At 39.0% G+C, this 22,025-nt stretch overlaps 3 protein-coding genes and 1 non-coding gene across 4 annotated transcripts; 2 read left to right on the plus strand and 2 right to left on the minus strand.

Annotated features, from left to right (window-relative positions):
- The first annotated feature begins 4,215 nt into the window (after window positions 1-4,215).
- On the plus strand, window positions 4,216-4,650 carry LOC101301726 (disease resistance response protein 206-like). The gene has a single exon (XM_004289127.1). The coding sequence runs from the start codon at window positions 4,216-4,218 to the stop codon at window positions 4,648-4,650; it is 435 nt and encodes a 144-aa protein (XP_004289175.1).
- Window positions 4,651-8,134: 3,484 nt separating this feature from the next.
- On the minus strand, window positions 8,135-9,632 carry LOC101295748. The gene is made up of 4 exons (XR_183715.1): window positions 9,300-9,632; window positions 9,015-9,089; window positions 8,769-8,843; window positions 8,135-8,432 (listed from the first exon to the last, which is right to left on the minus strand). It is a non-coding gene; the product is annotated as an uncharacterized LOC101295748 (transcript).
- A 1,036-nt stretch (window positions 9,633-10,668) lies between these two features.
- LOC101302015 (disease resistance response protein 206-like) lies at window positions 10,669-11,202 on the plus strand. The gene has a single exon (XM_004289128.1). It carries the CDS (start codon window positions 10,669-10,671, stop codon window positions 11,200-11,202), a length of 534 nt encoding a protein of 177 aa, XP_004289176.1.
- A 1,407-nt stretch (window positions 11,203-12,609) lies between these two features.
- LOC101302307 (mitogen-activated protein kinase kinase kinase A-like) lies at window positions 12,610-13,905 on the minus strand. Its single transcript, XM_004289129.1, has one exon. The coding sequence runs from the start codon at window positions 13,855-13,857 to the stop codon at window positions 12,610-12,612; it is 1,248 nt and encodes a 415-aa protein (XP_004289177.1). The 5' UTR covers window positions 13,858-13,905.
- Window positions 13,906-22,025: the final 8,120 nt, after the last annotated feature.

The raw sequence follows: 22,025 nt of genomic DNA on the forward strand, positions 1-22,025 counted from the left end.
ACAACCATAGTCCAGAGCCAAACTCACAACAGTTGGCCATCATCAAGGCTTGTTTATGACATCAGATCTTAATGAACGTACGTAATGTCTCTGTCTTCAATTGTATGCGCAAACCAGGAGCACCATTAAGATACAAGGAATCAGTAAGCGGTTCAGCAAACATAGAAGGATAGCAGTCGTATCAGACTATCAGGAATCGAAAAAAATTCGATTTGCTAGAGGGTATTGCTATGTTTGAAACCAATGAGACGTATTTCCTAGACAATCCTATTGGTTATTTATTCAGTTATAAACAGTACAACATTTCTAGTTTAGGGTTTGTTCTTTTTTAGTGCATGATCTGTATCCAGAAGGTCTTTACACAAATCTATTTTTAAGGGTTTGCTGCTACTTGGCTACTTCAATATTCAGAACACCTATTAGACTTGGAGCTTAAACAAGCTTAAACAACTCTCAATTTCTCATCTATCATAATACCTATCTCAGTAGCCCTACTTCTTTGGTTTCCTCTAGTTGCTATCAGTTTTATCAATTGCTTTACGATCCTTAATTCCTTGAATTGTCGACATTGCTGTAATACCTTAGCTTTAGGATCTTAATTCCTTCCAAGTATACAGTAATCTTTTTCTATTTCATATACCAATTAATGGCATTAAACTTGCTATCCAAGTTTACTAATCAAACGCTAGTGTTGGTTTTGGTTCTATCCATGACTACATTTTCCGGCATCGCCAGTAGCAGTGAAGAGTTCAAAGAAACTTGCATGTCTATGTACCTTCAGGACTTCATTGCCGGTCCAAATGTCACAGACATACCAGTTGCGGGTGTCGCCGGAAAGCTTTGGAGCTTCAGGCAATTTGGAACAATTTATGTAACTGACAACCCTCTCACCGAAGGCCCCAGCCTACACTCACCATCAGTTGGCCGAGCCCAAGGTGTTTTCGTGGCTGCAGCACTGGACGGTCTTAATGCCCTTATTGTGTTTCAGTCAGGTTCACAAACAAGGAGTACAATGGCAGCACACTAGAGATACAAGTATCTTACGGGAGACGGTTAGAGAGCTTTCAGTGGTATCCGGTACTGGAAAGTTTCGGTTTGCTAGAGGGTACGCTACGTGCGAAACATATTCTGTGGACAGTTCGATTGGATACGCGGTGGTACAATTCAACGGTACAGTTGAACACAAGTAGAAAACTACTAAGATGATGTCTGTGTTAGACTCAACATGCATGATACTGATTTGAGGCTGTTTATTGTTGTGATGCGTAGAGAGGTACACCATGATTGTATCTAGGCCTAAAGCTTTTCATAGCAGATATGCAGAGTTAGGGTTGTGTAAGAATAAATGTAGTGGGGAAAAATCACAAGTAACCCTTCTCAAATGCCACAAACTTAAATATGTGAGTGTAGGATGGTTATCGGCTTCCCATACAGGTATGAGTAACTATTATGGGCTAGTAATACCGACTGACTACAATAAGTACGTAGTAGTGATGTATGGACCAAATTGTGGAACTGTAAAACTTGATCCAAGTAGCAAAACTCACACAAAAAGGAAAATAAAATTACCGTATGTAATACGTACGTGTGTGTATGTATGTATGCTCTTAGTCAGTACGTACTCTTGCTTGCTTTGCTTCTGTCATTTACGTTACCCCAGTTTGTACGGTCTATTTCATTAGGTACTCGATCATCAACTTTGATGTTAGCTTAATATTATCATCACTTTACTTGCCATACAGATCTAAGAAATTACATCCGCTGACTCTAGTCACTGTATATTTTGCTATTACTGATGTATGAACGAAACTGTCAAAACCGTAAAATTTGATCCAATTTAGAACCAAAACTCAAACAAAAAGGAAATTGTCGCGTCAAAAATAAAAATCGCCAAACATAATACGTTACTTTTTTTGTACTGTCTTTTTCCATCAGTTACTTGGTCATTAATTTTGATGCAAGCTTAAACTAGTTTGCGTTGTTGATCACCATTATAAATAGGAAAGGCATGCAAAAATGAATATCCACAAAGCAATTCAAAATATAGGTTGGCAAGTCACTCATCCAGATCGAAATGGCTTCAAGCTTGTCACCCAATAATTAAGCTCACCCATCTTTTACTTGTTTTGTTGGTCGTGACTATTTTCGTAGCTTCTGCCCAAGCTCACCAAGCTGCAGTCACCTATACTCTGAGAGGCTACATCCAGAATCCCTTGTACCCTCGCCCCAATGGATCGTCGACTATTTCCAAGACATTCTACTTGACCAAAACCCCAAACGGATACTCAGGCGTAGTGGCCAGATGGGATGTCTTGCTAACACCGCAAGCTGGTGATTGGGAAAGCAACATGGCCCTTGTTATGGGAATGATTACGCCGAAGACGTCGGTGTTGGATGGCTCCGGTGATTTGCAACCATTTGCGGTTCAAGGAGTCTTTAACTGCAGCGACCTATCTGGAATGCTTGTGGGGAGGTCATTATTAGGTACTCAGGTGACAGGTCAGGTGGTTACTCATCAGGACGTTGGCGCAATTGCTAGCTAGTTTCTTGCGGGACTTATTCTAAGTACAGGTGTTGCCGTTGCCCAAGCCGCGAATGCGACTGCACCAGTCGTCATTGCAATTGTGACCGCAACCTAAGTACTACAAAGGATCCTACTACAAATGGTAAGCGATTATAATCATTAAATGTATAAAAATAAATAAATAAATAAAGATCGGTTGTTCTTGATCGTTTGTAAAACTGGTGTGTATGTAAGCGTTCGATTGTGAAAATAAAAAATTTCCTACTAAAGTTAGGATCGTAGCTGTTTCTTGTTTTCTTTGTCTGGGCTTTTGGTCCCCATGCATTTGAAAGTCATATTTACATCATTTTTTTTTTTTTGAGTTAAAGCTATTTTCGGTTTTTGTTAATCCTTTTAATAAGTAACCAAAACATATACAGAAATATGCGGAAGGAACTTGGGTGATCTTGGATTAATCAATTAGTTAGGCCAAAAGATAACGAAAAATTTGCTATGACTCATGACTAGCATGTTTTCAACCATGACTGATGTAAGCTGCATCCTCACAGCTTGGAATATTCATAGCAAAACCCAAACTGAAAACATTGACAATTGATTTCAATCAATAAGAAGTGATGGAGTTTGCAAGCCACCAATTTAGATTAACCCGATTTTCTTTCTTGTATTGAAAGAAACAAGCAACATTTAGAGGACATTAAGGCCATCTCTAGTAGAAGAGGGCTATATTAAGGTCCGGGTTATAATTTAGCCTAAAAAAATATTATTTTTTATTTATAGACTACTAAATCATCCCTAAACTCTAAACCCTCCGGTGAAGAGGGCCAAATTTTAGTCATTTCTAATATTTTATGGTTTCACATTATATTTTAACATATGTTGTCACTTTTACTACAAATATGTTGTTACTTTTATAACAAATATGTCGTCACATTAATTCTTGAATAAACTTTTGAAACAAAATTAAATATTTTGCATTGTTTGTGAATATATATATATATATATTAACACAATAAGATATTAGCCATTTTTGCATATTTAATTAATTACATAGCATTGATTTTGAGTCGGGAGAATTTACCCGTTGTAATAAAATGAGAATGAAATCATCTAATAGAAAGTTGACAATTGTTATAATTTGGGTCATTATCAATCAACCCACATGCAAACTATAGGTTTTTAATCTGATTTGGGACCATACTTTGCTTAAGCTTGGCCATTTGGCCCTTTTAGGGTAAAATTTAGGATTTGGCTCTGTAGCCTCTATTACTGGAGAAGGCCTAACAATGTACCCTTTACGTGCATTATACAAGTTGACCGCTAATTTTGGGGCAATTTAGGACAAGATTGGATTAATTACTCTCGCCTCTCTCATTTCTCTTCTCTCTTAACCCTAATATCCTACTTTTTTACCATAACCGAACCCACGTACAGTACTTACTGCAGCCCTTTCATACCAAATATTACTGCAGTTGGTTCTATAAATAGAAACTAAGACCCTTACCAGACTACACAAAGCAATTTTAAAAGCTCCTTAATTACTTCTTTGGGTTGCTACTTGCTACATTAGTCTCTCAATGGCATCCCACTTCATACTAAAGCTCGCCGATCCATTCCCATTAGTACTTCTTTTGGTTTTTGCCATGAGTACTAGTGCGCTTTCATCCCAGGCCAGTGATCTCAAAGAAACCTGAATGGTCTTGTACTTCCAAGACTTCTCTGGAGGCCCGAATGCCACTAGCATTCCAATTGCAGGGATTGCCGGAAAGCTTTGGACCTTCACTCAGTTCGGAACAGTTTACGTCATTGACGACACCATGACCCAAGGTCCAAGCCCAAAGTCGGCCGTAGTTGGCCGCGCACAAGGCGTGACTGTGGCGGCGGCACTAGACGGGAGCAATGCCCTCGTCTTGGTATCGCTTGTGTTCACAAACAGGGAGTACAATGGCAGCACTATAGAGATACAAGGAAACAGTAAGCAGTTCCAGCCAGTTAGAGAGGTTGCGGTGGTATCAGGTACCGGAAAATTCAGGTTTGCTAGGGGATATGCTACCTTTGAAACGTACTTCGTGGATCTTCCGAGTGCCTACTCCATATTACGGTGCAATGTTACAGTGCAGCATTACTAGCATATGAAATCCTACTTCATCGTTGTTTACCTTCAATTATATATGCCCGTGTTTCTCTACCAATGAAATCCCACACAAGAATATTAATCTATAATGTATGATCGATCACATCGATCTTTTGTTTGTAAGTTTCAATTCCAGGTTCAACATTAGTACAAACTTAATTACTTTGAGATGAAATTTAACTGAGAATTCTATAGGGTTTAGTGACCGGCCGCCACATACTGTTATTGTATGTTGCATGGACACGGACACGGATACGGCAACACGATACGTACCGACATGACGACACGGAAAAACTCAAAAACTATATTTTTGACACAGCTGCTTGAACACAGCAAATATAATTACTTATTTATATATTTCTAATTAATAAAAAAATGCTCAAATATGAAAAAATTCATCACATTGCTTAAATAATGTTCTAAATTTAAGCAATTGCATAACTGTAACAAATAACATAAAAGAGAGTCAATATTTAATCTAAAGGATGATTACCAAATAGTTCTATCTAATTCAACACATTCATCAAACTGAATGAAAATCCGACTTTCCTAATCCCATAACAACACCAACTACCTGAAACTCCATAACTGAGGTATTCAAAATACAGAAGAGCAAGGCACGCATGCATTGACATCATCTTTTATCCTTGATAGATAAAATGATTCAAGTTCATAATTAACAACATAAAAGCTAAAAAGAAGCAATCCATCAACTTTGGGCAATAACAATTCTCTGAAAAAGCCAAAAAAGAGACAGTAGCATTCTTTGAAAAAGGAGGCAGTAGACACACCAACAACTCATATGCATTTACCACCTAGCATTTTTTTGAAAAAGGAGGCAGTAGGCACACTAACAACTCATATGCATTTACCACCTAAGGCACACCAACCTTGTGTTGAGCTTTTGCATTCAACTGCTGGTCACAATGATCTAATAGTGCTTGCAATTCTGTCATTTGATCTCTAGTGATTGTGGGGCAGATCCTCACCCCAGTGCATTTGATTTTAAGCAAATGAGCTTTCACTCTAGAATGTTAACTTGTTAAATTCCCTCCACAGAAATTGCATGTAAAGGCAACATTTCCTCCAGATTTGTCTGACCCGCTGGTAATAGTGACATACTTCCATAGAGGAGCATCTAATCTTTCAGGCTTAGTTGATTCAACACTAGGTTCAGTAGAGGCCACACTTGAACTCATCATAATCATAATAATTCAGCAAAACAACATAAGACAACAACATAGACACATCAGCATAGACACAACAGCATATCATAACATATTAACAATTAACAGAGCAAAGATAAACAAATAAGCAATCCAGACACAACTCCTTTCGCTTAAATCTTCCTTACAAATACAGATGAGCCGATGTTTCTCACCAAGTATAAAACCTGACCTCCTACAAACTCTAAACTAATTGATGATCTAATACTAGCAAGTATAAACTCAATTTTGCAAAGTCTCAAATGTCTAGCTCCATCCTACCCTATCAGCAATTGAGCAATATCATGACACTTAACATCACAGTGCAGATGCTTCAATAATAGCACATTGCCTTACAAATCTATAAGTGGTATCAGAATGATCATAAAATGATTAAAATCTTATATGTTTTTCTGTTACTGCAAATGAGACTACAATCACCAAACATTTCAAAGTTGAGATTAAGACTGACCTTACAACCAAAGAGAGGGTTTAGGCCGTCGGCAGAGGCAATGTCAACGGAAGAAGAGTCGTTGTGATAGAGAAAGGCAATGCCGTTCTCGTCGTTCTCGCAGAGTGGAGTCGACGGAGGAACAATCGCACTGACAGGGAAAAACGACGTCGTTCTCGTAGTGACAGAGAATGGCAACGTCGTTCCTCGGCTTCCTTTTTCGTCGTTCCTCTTCTATGCGGCTTCGTTAAAGTGAGCTTCCTCTTCGATTAGGTTTTAGACTTTTAGTTTTTTTTTTTTTTTCTAGTCAATACACGCTTATGTGGCTTGTCGAACGTTGACGTGGCGTGTCGGTCAACGTGTCCAAAAAGTTAATTTTTTTGACACGCCACGTGGCGTATCAGACACACTTTTTGGTGTATTGTATCGGTATCGGTTTGTCCGGAGTGCTCCGACACTCCGTATGGGTGGAGTATCGGTATAACATAGTGTTATTATGTTCGGTTTGTATTAAGCTTCTACGCGTACGGTCTATAATTATATTAGTTCCACTCTACTGTTGTGGACTTTCTGCGCATTAGGCTTGAATTTATTTCAATAACAAGTATAAAGAAGAAGTGGCAGGGGAGTTTAGCAGTTGTGCCCGAGCTTGATCAATTGACTTTGAATATAAATCGAAACCATGACTCGAATTTGAGTACAAATCACACAGCAACTTTAGAAGCTCTTTATCAGAGAGTTTCAGATACGGAGATCCGTTCTTTTTAAAAACTACGGATGATCAATATTAACCGTAGGATCTGTTTAGATGATTTGCAATGGCTATGATTAAAACAGAGAAAAATGGGTTGTTTGAGAGAGAATACGGGCGGGTTCAATCTTGGATTTGACCCGGGTCGAATGTAAGCCGTCGTCTACACTATGCAGAGCAATGACGAAGAGGAGTGGGAAACTGGGAACACCCAAGATCATGTGACGCAAGGGAGCTGCCCTTGTTGGCAACAAACCTCCTACCAGCCGTGGTCGCCAGCTTCGCTAATCTTCAAGATTCATTGAAAAATCAACCACACATCCCTTCCTTTCTTCATATCTACCTTGCCCATAATTGAATCAGACACCAATCACCAAATCATATGAATTCAAGCTTTGACCAAACAAAGCTACCCAACCACAATCCAATCCATAATTTCATCTATGACGAAGGATAAAATATAAAGACAAAGAGAGATAGTAAGAGAATAAAGAATCATCATCTTATTCATTGATAGAAGCCTTTTATATAAGGAATTACAAAGTACCAATATGGTAAGGATAAGAATACGTATATCTAATCAAACTATATATCCTGTTAACATAAGATCAAGACACACATAAAGAATATCTAGAATATATAAAATATATAAAATATCCTAGAACAATCTCACCCCAATTCGCACAATACTTTTCACTTCCCCACTCTTATTTTATCGGGTACACAGATCAACCACAATTCCCTCAATTCAAACCAAGATCGAATTATAGTCACAACCATTTTCAACTGGGTATTCATATTTTCTCCAAAAAGATAAAAATCAACAAAATTTGACTGCACCACTCACAAAATCAAATCAAATCGAATTGGGTATCTCAATTGATAATGCAAATGAATCACAGATAGAGAAAGGAGAAGAGTCTTATGGCATTGAGAGAGTGAGAGAGACAGAAGCTGTTTGGTGCATCAAAAATGGTTTCATAAACTGCAAGGGAGCATCAAAAAGAGACATGGTTGAAGATTAAGGAGGATCAATGTTCTTGGGGTGCCTTAATTCCTCTTCGCCATTATTCTCTGCAGGCAGTAATTATTCTCGATGGGTCGAATCCAAGATTGAACCGGCCCGTAGTCTCTCTCAAACAACCAATTTTTCCCTGTTTAATCATGACCGTTGCAGATCATTTAAATAGATCCAACGGGTAACATTGACCATCCGTAGTTTTTAAAAAGAACGGACCTCCGTATCTGAAACTCCATGTATGTGTGTATCCAGCCAGTCGTTTCCCAACTAGTCAATCGCCTGCGCGTTGCTGCGGGCTAGGAAATTTTTGACAATCACTGTGATTCGGCTCAGTCTATTTCAAGGTAATCTAAACGGACAAAGTGAAAGAGATGTCATATCATCCTTTGTCTTATTATAAATTTTCAGAATATGGGTGATGTAGAAAGATGCAATAATGTACTTGTTTTACTCTAAACCAGAACCCGTAATCACATCTCAAACATATATGAAAATGAAAGATAATATGTGCAAATCCATTCATTATATTACATGGGAAAACAAAAGTGGGGCAATAATTGCTGCGAATAGGATTTGTACATCATTAGGGTTTAGGGTTTAGGTTCAAATCGCATATCTAATTAATTAGCAACCAAATGACAGAAAGCAAACTTTCAAAAAGAAAATAATCAGAATAGACACTCACAGATGCATTTAGACTTTAGAGAACCCACTAAAGGTGTTGGAGATGAGGAACCCTCTATCGGAAAGCTTCAGGGATCTGTAAACATGTGACTATAAAATAGCATGAGTTTCATCTTCATTTAAAGAGTATATCTAAACACATGCATTAACATAATCAACAACAACTCGTTATGCTGCAAGGCAAATAAGACCCTGAGTTACCACTTTAAATACATGTAGGAAGCAATTCACAATACTATCTACCCACCTTTTTCTCAAACCTGAAAGCATATCATCATCTTTGATATCCATAATAGCTCCATGCACCACTATCCAATTCACACTGCCAAAAAAAAAAAATTGAACATTTTCCATGAACATGAACAGCATCCTAAAAATCAAATAATAAACAAATAATAAAATATCACAAATTCCATGGAATCCAAAGTAGAACATTTATATTTCTCAATTTAACCATGGTATATAAATTAAACCTTTTCAATAGAAAAGCTGCAATAGAATTCGATACATTGAAATTGAACAAACATCTTACTTTACAAATCTAGAATGCAAGCAATAGAAAAGATCAGACTTCATCAAAGAGACATGCGCTTTTTGCCGAAACCCCATTTCGATTGATGAATATATCTCGAAATTGAGTGAACATCAAAGCGGAAACAATAACCCAAAATCGCATTTATCTTGGGGTTGACGTTTGATTTCCAGGATCCAGTTATTTCTTCATGTCGTACCCAAACTCTCTCTTTCAGTCTCTGGTCTCTGTCTCTCTTTCAGTCTTACCAAAACAGAGAAAATAGAGAGAGGAGAAGGATAAGAGAGAGAGGAGGAGGAGTCCGGGTTCTTCCAGAGGTGCCGAGCGAGAGATGAAGGAAGCGACAAAAGAGAGGGAATGAGTGCTTGAGACTTGACAGAGATGATTCGGTGGTGTCGCGAGAGATCGAGAGAGATACAAAGCGGTGAGAAAGATCGGGAGAGATCGAGAGAGAGATATATCAAGGCAAAACACCAAGGCCCAGGCCCGAGACTGTTTTTTTACTGTAGATGTACAGTAAATTACTATAGATAAACAGTGATCAACAAATAGATATATAGTAAATTTACCTAGCCACAAATGGCATTCAACTTCATGTAGAATCTGGCTCACTCAACAATCCCTACCACCGCTACTACTTTTTGGTTTTTGCCATAAGTTTATCTGAAGCTAGAGATCGAGATCTTAATCTTCTACTTCCAGAACATCACGTACTGCAGGCTAGGTCTAAAAAACTTCGGGCATACCTGTTGCAGGCATTGCCGGAAAACTGTGGAATTTCACTTCAATCGGAACAAGTTAATTATGTCACCAACTACATATGACCCAAGGCCAAAACCTAGCTAACGTCTCCCATTATGGGACGGGTTCAAGGCATAACGGTGACATCTTTCTTGATGTCTCTAGCTTGTGTTTATAAATGTGGAGTACAATCATTCTATGTATAATTTTTAAAACGTAATGATAATTGTACATATATAATACCCTAATGAACGAGAAGCTGGCCGGGGATCGTTTTCACAATGTCTTTGCTTCACATCTATCATCATCTATGTTTGAATGTTCATCCCAAAATTGAAATCTCTATCCATTTTGCATAGGGTAGAAGTTAACAAGCATTGAGGGCATCATGATTTAAGTTCAACCTTGTCACATGATACACTCATCATCACGAAAACGTCTCAAAGAGGTCTCAAAGTAACAGCACCAATCTTGTGTTCAGTCCACATTTATTTTAACGGCTGATACAAATTTTAAGCCTTTAACCCTCTCTTTCCCCTTATATAAATTAACCCCATTTCACCCATACTATTGCACATCTCCAAATTAAACTTTTACCTTGCTACTCAATTTGTTCCCTTCTTCAACAATGGCGTCTTCAGGACCCATCAAACTCATGTCCTTACCTTCACCACTGCTTCTAGTTCTCGTATTCATGCTCATATCTCTAGCCATGGCTCAAAGGCCTACCGAAACCATTACCGAGTTCTACTTGCAAGACTTGGCATCCGGTTCAAATGCCACCGTTCAACCTATCACCGGCATAAGAAACAGGCCTTTGTCCTTCACTTCATTCGGCACCATTTTCGCCCTTGACGACCCAATCACAGTAACCCCGGACAAGAGCTCAACCGAAATTGGTCGAGCTCAAGGCATTATGGTGGCCTCTTCACTGTCTGGCTCTAACGTCCATGTTTCATTGTCGTTTGCTTTTAGCAATGGTAGCAGCCTTGAGGTACAAGGCACCAGCCGTCAGTTCGAGAGGTACAAGGAGCTAGCTGTGGTTTCAGGGACCGGAACTTTCAGATATGCGAGGGGTTATGCTACCTTGGAGAGCATTTACTATGACAACAGAACTTCCTACTCGATCATTCGCTGCACCACTAGGATCATTCTCTCCTGAACGAACCAGTTCCCTAATATATAGTTTCTATATATGTCATGCATGACTGCATGTTACTCATGGTTTGCTAAGTATGTTATATCTGTTATGTTCTATCCAAGTGTTTGGGCTTGGTGCGTTGTGCTTCCTCTGGGCTTTCGTACCTCCCTGTGTATTCGGGCCTTTTTGGTCTTACTAATGCAATATCAACTTTATTATCTAGGCCTTTTGAAGTTTTGAATTCTCAATCAGTTCTTTTATCGTCATCTCGTCAGTATTGAGTCGTAGCCTGATTGGTTAGATAGCTAATAATCGGTTCAAACGTCACTAATGCATGTAAACTTGGGATTTGTCTGTGATACATATATGTATGCTATACATACAACTAAAAGAGAGCGGAAACATGTGCAGCATGGGGTGGTTGGTTTTGGAAGATTTGCTTAAAAAGGCAGATATGCATAGCATGCAAATCTGTACAGCAAAATTTTCTGTAAACTTGAACATTAATTGTATACCGATAATATTCTACAAAACTGAATGATTTATGTCGTTAAAAGACAAGATTTGTATAATTTATATTTACATATTTTGGTGGACCTGCTCTTAGCCCAAATATATGCAAGCTAGTTATGTCACCAACAAAATAATAGATTTTCCCACAACTAAAATGCTATCTCCATTACCTGCTGCAAGTCAGTTAGTCTATATGCAGATAGAGTTCAATTATCTAAAAGACCTCAAAACATAGTTGAAATAAGAATTCAAGTATAAAAGTAACTCCCTCTAGAGCTACAAGTCTCTACAATGATCTAAAAACTTTAGCATCAACAATAGTGAATCAGCATGTATTGAAATGTTCTGGTACATTTCAGATCACTCCTCATGATGCAAGCCGGCCAAAAAGAAAAGAGTTTAGGCACAGTTCCACCTGTAAGAACTAGAGCCACTGAAACTACTAGTGTTTGTGTTATGTGGATCTTATTAGAGACCAATGTTTTCAAGTTGGTTATTCCTAATGAATATCCCAACATTAGGGAACATATACCTGAATCCAGTTGCAATTGTGGAATTTCTGGTTTACCAAATTAACTTGCTAACTATCCACTATCCCATCCCATCTGTTCTGGCAGTTGCCTAAAGATTGGATCTTTAAAGTTATAATTTCTCAGCCACTTGAATTTGAGGAACTTACACCCAACTTCAGCTGCAGTTGGCAAATTTGAATTTAAAACAACTCAGTTTGGCACCCTCTTTACCTACCAAACAGAGAAACTGCTAGCACAAGAGGATAATGATATGATCATTAGGACTGTCGATTTTAACTTCTCTACCAAGAATCTCACAGTCCCACCAAAACTTGATAAAAGTGAAAGTAAGAAGTAAGAAACTATAAACAAAAAAGATGATGAAATTTTTTTTTCATGATTACTAGAAAATTGGTATTGAAGGAAACAATAAATTCTCTTTGTGCCTCTCAAAAATGAGATTGCTCAAAGCTACTGAACTACTACTGCTACTGCTACTGCTATTGCTTGTAATTTTCCTAATTTTACAGGCTCCTAAATTATTCAAATTAATATCTCCACAACTAATTATGCTATCAATCACGTCAGCTTCACCATCATCCACTATTGGATTGCTTTCCCCACAATCATTCCCTCTAACTGCGATCCAGTAACCCTCATCAGAACTCCACCTGGGCATCCCTGAAAACAAGGACAGCCTTCTGATCCTATCGTCGGGGCACGAGTTTTCGACACTTGGGTGATCAACAAGATTGCCCAAAGTTTGTGATTCTTGTAATGAATTCCATATTCCTTGATCAAGAATACTTGTTGGAGAAAATGAAGTGGAAGTGGATTCTTGAACCTGCTTTGTAGTACTAGCAGAATTGATGATCATCGTTTCCGCAAGAAACGGATGCTTTAGAAGTTGTGTAACCGTCCACCTCTCTTTTGGGTCCCTCATGAAACACTTTCCCAAGAAATCCCTTGCTTGATCTGAAAGAAAACTCGGTATCTCCGGCGACTCACCGGAGTATGCTATCCGGTAAAGAAGAGTTACAGGGTCAGCTGCATTAGGCCACGGCACTGATCCTCCGGTAGCCATTTCGATAACTGTGCAGCCAAGAGCCCAAACGTCACAAGGAAACCCCTGCTCCTCCCCACGCGCCACCTCCGGTGACATAAACATCGGCGTGCCGCCAATTGGCACCGCCTCCGCCGCAGGATCAGCCCACCTGGCGCATCCAAAGTCGGCAATTTTCAGACCCTCTTCACCAACCAAGATATTTCTCCCTTTTATGTCACAATGTACTAATCCAACTGAATGCAAGTACGCTAACCCCTTGGCAATCTCCCTCGTGTAGAACCGCACTGCTGACTCTTCGAGCTGCCCCCCACAGTTGCGAATGGCATCGATGATCGTGCCGCCGGCCACATACTCCATGAATATGTTGTACATGAGCTTGTTGTTCTCTCTAGTAATGTCATGTCCAAGGTAGCTTACCACATGAGGACAGCTCAAAGTAGATAGTATCTTCTGCTCCCTTTGCAAGAACTCGGATTGGGAAAGCTCGGCGGACTTGACCGCGAAGACTTTTGAGCAGGAGCCGGTGGCGAGGGAGACGACGGCAGAGGAGCCGCGGCCAATGGTCTGGCCTCTAGTCCAGTCCATTAGGGGGGATGATACAGCTAAGAATAGAATGTACAAATATATTTTGTGTTGGTTAAGATGCCTATTGGGGTTTGCCCTTTATATATAGTTGGCTTATTTCATATTTTGTTTTCACGAGCAACCATTACAAGGTGGCATTTTTTAAAAGGGTAGAGTAGTTTTATTGGTTGGTTGGGTCTCTCATCTTTCAATTTACAGCCAACTGGGTTGACAATTCCTTTAACGCAAGTCCACCACGTGTAAGGATTTGGCCGGACTTGACGGCATTGGCGTGGTGACTTGGCAAAATGGGTGCGTGGACACTTGGATTAGGGTTTAAGAGTTGGCAAAGCTCCAAATGGAGCACCATATTTGGTTTTGGTTTGGTAGAGTAGATTGGATTGGATAGAGTCTCTTCTCTTCACAATTGGGATTCTATGATTTGTTTTGCAAGGTGGGAGTTTTGAAGATTATAGAATTGGGGGAATAGGTGTAGGGGGTGTGTTGAACCACCAAAATGGGGTTGAAATTTAGTATCACTTTCAGATTTAGTTTTGGTAATATGGTTGAGTTTAGGCATGTGGCCAAATTCTTGTCAAAATTGAAGTCATTTTGGTAGGAGGATAAGTATTTAGTTAGAATGTCAAGTATGGAATATCTACCAGAATATGCCAACATGGGAATTTTATCGAAGTTAAGAAGAAGATGTCAAACTAAACTCTGTTTTGTACCTGGGTTTTGGTCAATTTACACCAACCTATCAATGGTTTTTCTCTTTGGGTCCTAACAGTATGATCAGTGGAACTTTTGTAATGAGAATGCAATGATATTTGTTCTCATTAATCCAAACCCTTGTTTAAGCAACTTACTTTCATTGACTCGCTAGATAGAATTGATAATGCTTCTCCACCATTCTTTAATTCTTTTGGCTGAAATTAGTGACTAGTACACTTTAAAATTCAGGAATGTAACTCTCGTCATTACACTCACCCAAATACGCATTATCGATAATTTACCTACATGGTCATATATACTAGTTGAGAAGTTCATTTCTTTGTTGATTTGTCGAGCTAGATCGAGCTTGTTAGTTTATTGAAAATAATAAAATATATAATCTTACTTTTTCAATATCATGAGATATTGATAATACATTCCTCAAAATTCTTACATACACGTTGTGCAAGTAAATTGTTCAATCGTTAAACTCGTTTATTGCTAATTTTGATGCCAAGTAAAACTGTCTAGTGCAAAAAAAGAAGAAGCTACATATGCATGTAGTGATTATGATGGATTTACATGTATATATAACAGAAATGTGTTTCTCCTAAGCAAAGCAATCGTGATTACTCGATCGTATACAGTAAAAGTAGTCTTAAACAATCACACTCCGAGCTCCATGTTTGATTGTATACCAAGGAATTAGAAACTAAAGATCCACACTGTGATGTGTACGCATATCATGCACGTGTGGGAATTTGATTAAGTCTACCAAAGCTAAAACTAATTAAGGGACTCAAGTTGGTACTGTATGCAACTTAATTAGTTGAGACTATATGATACTAAAACTAAACATTAAGAAAGCACACGTAGCACAATTGCTTGATTTCAATATATGCTACGTCTCGTTGCTTCAAACCTCATATCTTAATAATTTGCATCTTTAATTATTAAAGGGCTTAATTAAACCATCCTTCTCCAACCTCCACCGTGCCTCAAAGTACACTACTAGTCCTTAATTATAATCCATAATGATGGGAACCCAAAACTGGTAGATGAGCTTGATGAACTAAATAATAGAACCTAAACTTGGTTTGGTTTGGAACTAGAAGACTTGCAGAGTTGCAACTTGCAAAGGAGAGTTGGAGGAAAGGGATCAAAATTCAAAGGGAAAGTGCAAAACAAGTGGTAGAGAGGTTGAAACCAATTTAGTCCAAATGGACCAAAAGTAGAAAAATAAAAATTTACACCAATTAAATATGAAGGTGGGGTTTTCAGTTAGCTAGCTAGTTGATTTTGTTGTTCTAAAATATAAAGGGCTAACAACAACCCAAATTAAGAGGCCCCCCCCCCCCGACGATGTTGTTCTTGCAATTACTTGAACCCGGATCCTCTCCTCATGAGTTGGTCCTCATATTTCCTCATGAGAGGATCTCAGCCTTTTATTTTGAACCAATGGCTGAGATCTTCCTAGTTAATTTTAACCCCTTATTACCCAACTTACTCACTTACTCTCTCTCTTCTCCTCAAAATATCGGGCTGCTCGGGCTACTCTCTCTCTCTCTCTTTGTCGTCGTCGCCCCGCACCCTCCCTCTCTCTCGAATCCGCCGTCGCGAGCTCGGCCTCCCTCCGCCGTCGTCGCTCGCGATCTCTCTCTCTCTCTTCCGTCGTCGCTAGCGAGCCTCCCTCCACCGGTGACGACTCTGCCTCCCTCCGCTGGCGCTCGCTCCGCCTCCCTCCGCCGTCGCTCTCTCTCTCTTCCGTCGTCGCTCGCTCTGCCTCCCTCTGCCGGCGACGACCTCTTCCACCGGTTACGCGAGCAAGTCCTCTCTCTCTCCACGACGTCCTCCACCATATCCCAAGCTCTCAATTTTTCAATACTGAGTTTCAGGTTCGATCTGCAGTTGCCTGGGTTTATGCGTTTCTTATCTAATTTGATTGCATTGGAATTATAGTTTTGAGATTGAATCTCACTTTTGTGTATGTTCTTGTGATTGTTGAATATAGGTCTTAAGAATGGAAAAGTTTGTGGGAGAAAGCAACAATAATTTGGAGAGATCAAAAGAAGATTTGAAACCTAAATATTACATGGAGTTTGATTCTGAGATTGCCGCATTCAACTTTTATAACGCATATGTTCATATCACTTACAGGTACTATATTTTTTTTTCATCGGATGCTTGGTGTTGCTTTTGTTCATATTTTACAGAAGCCTGTAACCTGCTTGTTTTACCTAATTTAGTCTATGATATCTTACACTAAGTTCCTTTTTAGGTTTCTGAAAATTTACTTTTGGTTGTGAAATAAATATCTCTTCTGGAATACATTTTTGCTACGCCATTTAAAATTGGTCGACTCATCTAAAATTGGTAACCCAGATAGAACTGAAAGTTTGTTTTTCTGCTGTTGTTTTTATCTTCAAGAAGTGCAGTGGAGTCTGGGGCACATTCTGCAACAAATTCTCTCTTTAGAATGGATTGGCCGATAGATGGGGTGCCATGCTCATCTGCTAAAATTTTTGATGTGCTGAGACCTTCGTCTTTCATGTTTGTATATATATCCACCTTTTTTTTTTGGTTATCTGATTATATTACTGGTATTACTACATCTGAATCATTCCAATATGTCAAACCAGATGTCTTTGATGCCTTTTGAAGCAGATTTTGGGAGCAGATATTGGGACATATGGCAAGATTTGTAATGTCATTTCGTATAGCTGTTGGGAAAATTGGCAGATTTGTAGTGGCATTTTGTATAGCTGTTGGGACAAATTTGCAGATTTTGTATAGTAGTTATGAGTCTATGTCTTGCAAATTTTGTATATTTTGTATAGTAGCTATGAGCTTATGACAACATTTTGTATAGTGGCTATGAGCATATGACAATATTTTGTTCAATCTAGTGCAACAGGGGAAAAATGGTAAATTTGAGATGATAGCGTCATTTTCAGATGAAATAAAACTCATTCTGTGTTTTTGCTCCATCTCTATTCAGTTTTAAATTACCTGCATTACTTGCAATATTTTTTATTGATCAGTTCTCTCATAAATTCAAAGCTGAAACAATCAAAATGCAGCACAATCATTCATACTGTGAAAGGTTTCTTCATTGAAAATTTGAAAAAATACATAATATTTGATCAGAAACACTAGTAAATTGGTCTATGAGTCTATCTGACATCTTCTTGGATTCACTAATATTTGAATGACTAATAGACCAGTATAGTAGTTATTTTTTACATGGGGCTGAATCTACAATGGCAACTATCTTCTTTTGCAACTCTACCTTATTGGCTCCGACAAGCTTGTCAACTTGCTGACCATCTCGGAGGAAGAAGAAAGTAGGAGTGGCCTTGATATCCCATGAAGTTCTGAAATCCTGCACCATAAAAACTGAATGTTAGAATCACCTACCATTAAACAACTTATGATAGACACTAAACCAGCATCAATGTATTGGACACATCAAACCATCAACATCAATAGCACCAACTCTATTAAATTAACCAAATTGGTTACCAACTTACAGTAAGTTCATCGATCCCACTGTTCTATGGTGGTGATGAGGTTCACATTCCCACCAGTGAACTCAGCAGTATGTTCAGACTCGTTATCTCCCAAAGTTTTAGACTACAAGCATCACAAGCATGATAACTTGTCAAATTAAACAAGGCAAGAAAAGTAAACACTTGGTGGCATGCAAGAAGTATCAAAATCATTACAAAGAGCATCATAGTCATTAAGAAATGGTAAACATCTTTATTGCAGACCCTAGAGAGGACTACTAACTACATCTTTTGCATGAATATTAGGCATAGAAACTGAAGTACTGTCCAATCTTCAGCAATCAACGTGGTGCTAGGTACAAATGGAAATCTCAAGTATTCATCTCCACTAGAGTTGAAAACCCCAACAGCATCTGCATTTTCCTCCCTTCTGTACACCGAGTCGCATAAAAAACCAACGAGCTCGGTACATATCCAACATCCCCACCAAGAGGATTACAATTCACACCCCCAACCACACTCACTCACATACACCAATTCAAATCTCTCGAGACGGTTACCAAGCAACCTACACAAACCACCGTTCGAATCATTCAAATTACTCAAACCTATACTCTCTCCACTCTCAACACTACTCGGAAAACTACTCATCCTATCTTCCCCAACAAATGTATACCCATAACTATGCTTCACAGAAAAAGCCAACACCATAATAGCATCAAAATAATTCTCACCATCATCCTTATCACTAACAACACTCTCTAAGCTCCCACTGATCAAACTGTCATAAATACTAGACCATTTCGGATAATTAAGCTTAAGAACAATACTAGGCTCGAAGTTACCTGCATTATACATGGACCTACTCTTCCCAATCATACACAACTTCTTATCCAATTCCGAATAATACCCATCAAGCCTGAACCTCACCACACCAGCCTCGCGTGACCGGAATCCTCGGTCCCCGGAAGTTCACCAGCGTCGCCGACGGAGGGAGGCTCGCGAGCGACGACGGAAGAGAGAGAGAGATCGCGAGCGACGACTGCAGAAGGAGGCCGAGCTCGCGACGGCGGATTCGAGAGAGAGGGCGGGTGTCACATCCCAGGACCCATTCCGCCGTAACACGATATTGTCCGCTTTGGGCCCACCGGCCCTCACGGTTTTGTTTCCGGCAGCTCAGGAGCAGCTTCCCAGTAGGTCACCCATCCTGGGATTGCTCTAACATCAGCATGCTTAACCTCGGAGTACCCATCCCCTCCGAAGCCGTTGAGCCACCAAAAAACCTCGTGTTAGATTGGAGGTGGGCATGTACATATACAGCACATAACCCCTCTCCGTTTGGCCGATGTGGGATATTACAATCCACCCCCCTTAGGAGTCCGACGTCCTCGTCGGCACACTCGCACCACACAGCAGAGTGGCTCTGATACCATTTGTCACATCCCATGACCCATTCCGCCGTAACACGATATTGTCCGCTTTGGGCCCACCGGCCCTCACGGTTTTGTTTCCGGCAGCTCATGAGCAGCTTCTCAGTAGGTCACCCATCCTGGGATTGCTCTAGCATCAGCATGCTTAACCTCGGAGTACCCATCCCCTCCGAAGCCGTTGAGCCACCAAAAGGCCTCGTGTTAAATTGGAGATGGGCATGTACATATACAGCACATAACCCCTCTCTGTTTGGCCGATGTGGGATATTACAGCGGGTGCGGGGCGACGACGGCAGAGAGAGAGAGAGCAGCCCGAGCAGCCCGATATTTTGAGGAGAAGAGGGAGAGTAAGTGAGTAAGTTGGGTAATAGGGGGTTAAAATTAACTAGGAAGATCTCAGCCATTGGTTCAAAATAAAAGGCTAAAATCCTCTCATGAGGAAATATGAGGACCAACTCATGAGGAGAGGATCCGGGTTCCACTTACTTGCCCTCCCTCTACTTCTTGTCGATGAATTTGTTCGAACATTTTGATTAGTTGGTAATCAAATCTTATGCGTGGCTTGTAAAATATTTCCTAATAAATCATTAGATATGTTCTTAATATATCTCTTAAGAACTTGATAAGTGTTTTTTTTTTAGCGAAAAATAGAGTCAAGCTCCGTTCATTTCAATCAAACGATTGTACATGGTCAAGTTAGGATAATGTCCGAGGACAACTCAATTTACAATACATTGCTCAATCAAAAACGCTGCAAAAAAGAAAAGCAAGAAACAAAAAACCTACAAAACTAACCCAAAAAAACTAATGTTCAAGTGAACTTATTCAACCCATAACTTGATAAGTTTTAAAATTCAAAATGGTGTGTTTTAGTTTCATGCAATTACATTTGCAAAAGTCCCTTTGCAAAAATAAATAAATGTACAAAAGTTCATCATTTGGTAACTTGTACTAAAAAATTCTTGTATACACGGCAATGCAAGTATACGATGCAGTTTTGGCAGTTCATAATCATTTATATGTGAAGATACTGCTACAAAAAAAGCTTCTATGACAGTAAATTCATGACGTTTGCCTGAAAACGTCATTGTATACTCTTTTTATGACATTTTCGGAAGCAAACATCATAAATCTAAATTTCGTCTGAAGTTTATGACATTTACCAAATGTCATTGTACGTCTTACTTTTTTATGACGTTTATCCAATCTATCAATCTTATGACGATTTCGAAACGTCATGAAAAGTATTTCCATGACGATTGATAATTGTCATGAATGAGACCATGACGTTTGGAAAACGTCAATAAAAATATATTTATGATGTTTTAAAAACGTTGTGTTTGAGACTTGTCATGACGTTTTCTAAACGTCATGAAATGACGTTTAATAACTGCAATAAAATCTTAGTCATGACTTGTCATGACGTTGAAACTTTATGGGTAGTAGTGAGACCACGTACCATGTATATGTATTAATGTCATTTAATCTTAGTCATTCACAAGATAACGTGTCCCATCTAAACCATGAAAACTATAACATGTTTGTTGTATTTAAAACTATCAAAATGATAACTTCAGATTTGTTCTACAAAATAAACGACTACAATCATTTAAATAACTAAATTAGATATCATGAAATAAAAATATGCAAAAAGTCACTTCAAAGATATTTTCTTTCGCTGGAAAATCTTTCCATCAATGCAAGTGTTTAATTTCTTCAAAAAAATGGAAGCAAAAGAAGATTGAAATGAGCCATTGGAGATGGAACACGTTGGTGTTGAACTGTTTGAACTACTGAAGCTCAGTATATAAAAAATGCACGTTTTGTATGTGGATGTTTCATGTTTGCGAGTGTGGCAAAAGGGTTACGTGCGTTTGATGCAACTGAAATAATTAAAAGAAAAGAGTAACATACGTGGTCCTCGATCGAGTTCCTTCCTTGGAACCCTAATGATCATCGCATATCATTTTCAGACCCAGAAAAGAAAACGCCATACATGTCAATTCTCTATATAGGTGCGTTGCTTCATTTATATATAGCTTCCATCAGTTTTGGTGGCTAGCTTTTCCTAATTTATTTGAACTGTACTCAACAAGGTACTGAAGAATCTGTTCCCATTTTTCGTCTGCAGTATACTGCATTGGTTAAGTTTGGTCCCATTACTATATCTTAATTCATACCCCATTGCCCAATTGTGATGCTCTAAACTCTTGAAAGAATTTATGGATTTTAAAGATTGGCGTCGGTCGGCATGGAAGTTTCCAAGGATCTAACTAGCCTACTGTATATTTTGAGTGAAAGAAAATTGCTCTTAAAGTTTCCATCCCACTTATCTAATGCACTCATGTTTCACGCAAAGTAGGAGTGAAGAAGCAAAGCCGCACTCATGCAAAATGGCTTCGGAAGCATTTTGAATTTTGAGTAGGGAAGTGAACTAACAAAAGCAGCATCCCACTTTCTTTCACAATGGATCACATAATAATATGAGTTTAAAGTAAAAGAACAATTCTCTTTGTGTAATGACATGGTTAAAGGA

Source organism: Fragaria vesca, linkage group LG1, assembly GCF_000184155.1.
Source record: "Fragaria vesca subsp. vesca linkage group LG1, FraVesHawaii_1.0, whole genome shotgun sequence".
Classification (NCBI taxonomy): Eukaryota; Viridiplantae; Streptophyta; class Magnoliopsida; order Rosales; family Rosaceae; genus Fragaria; species Fragaria vesca.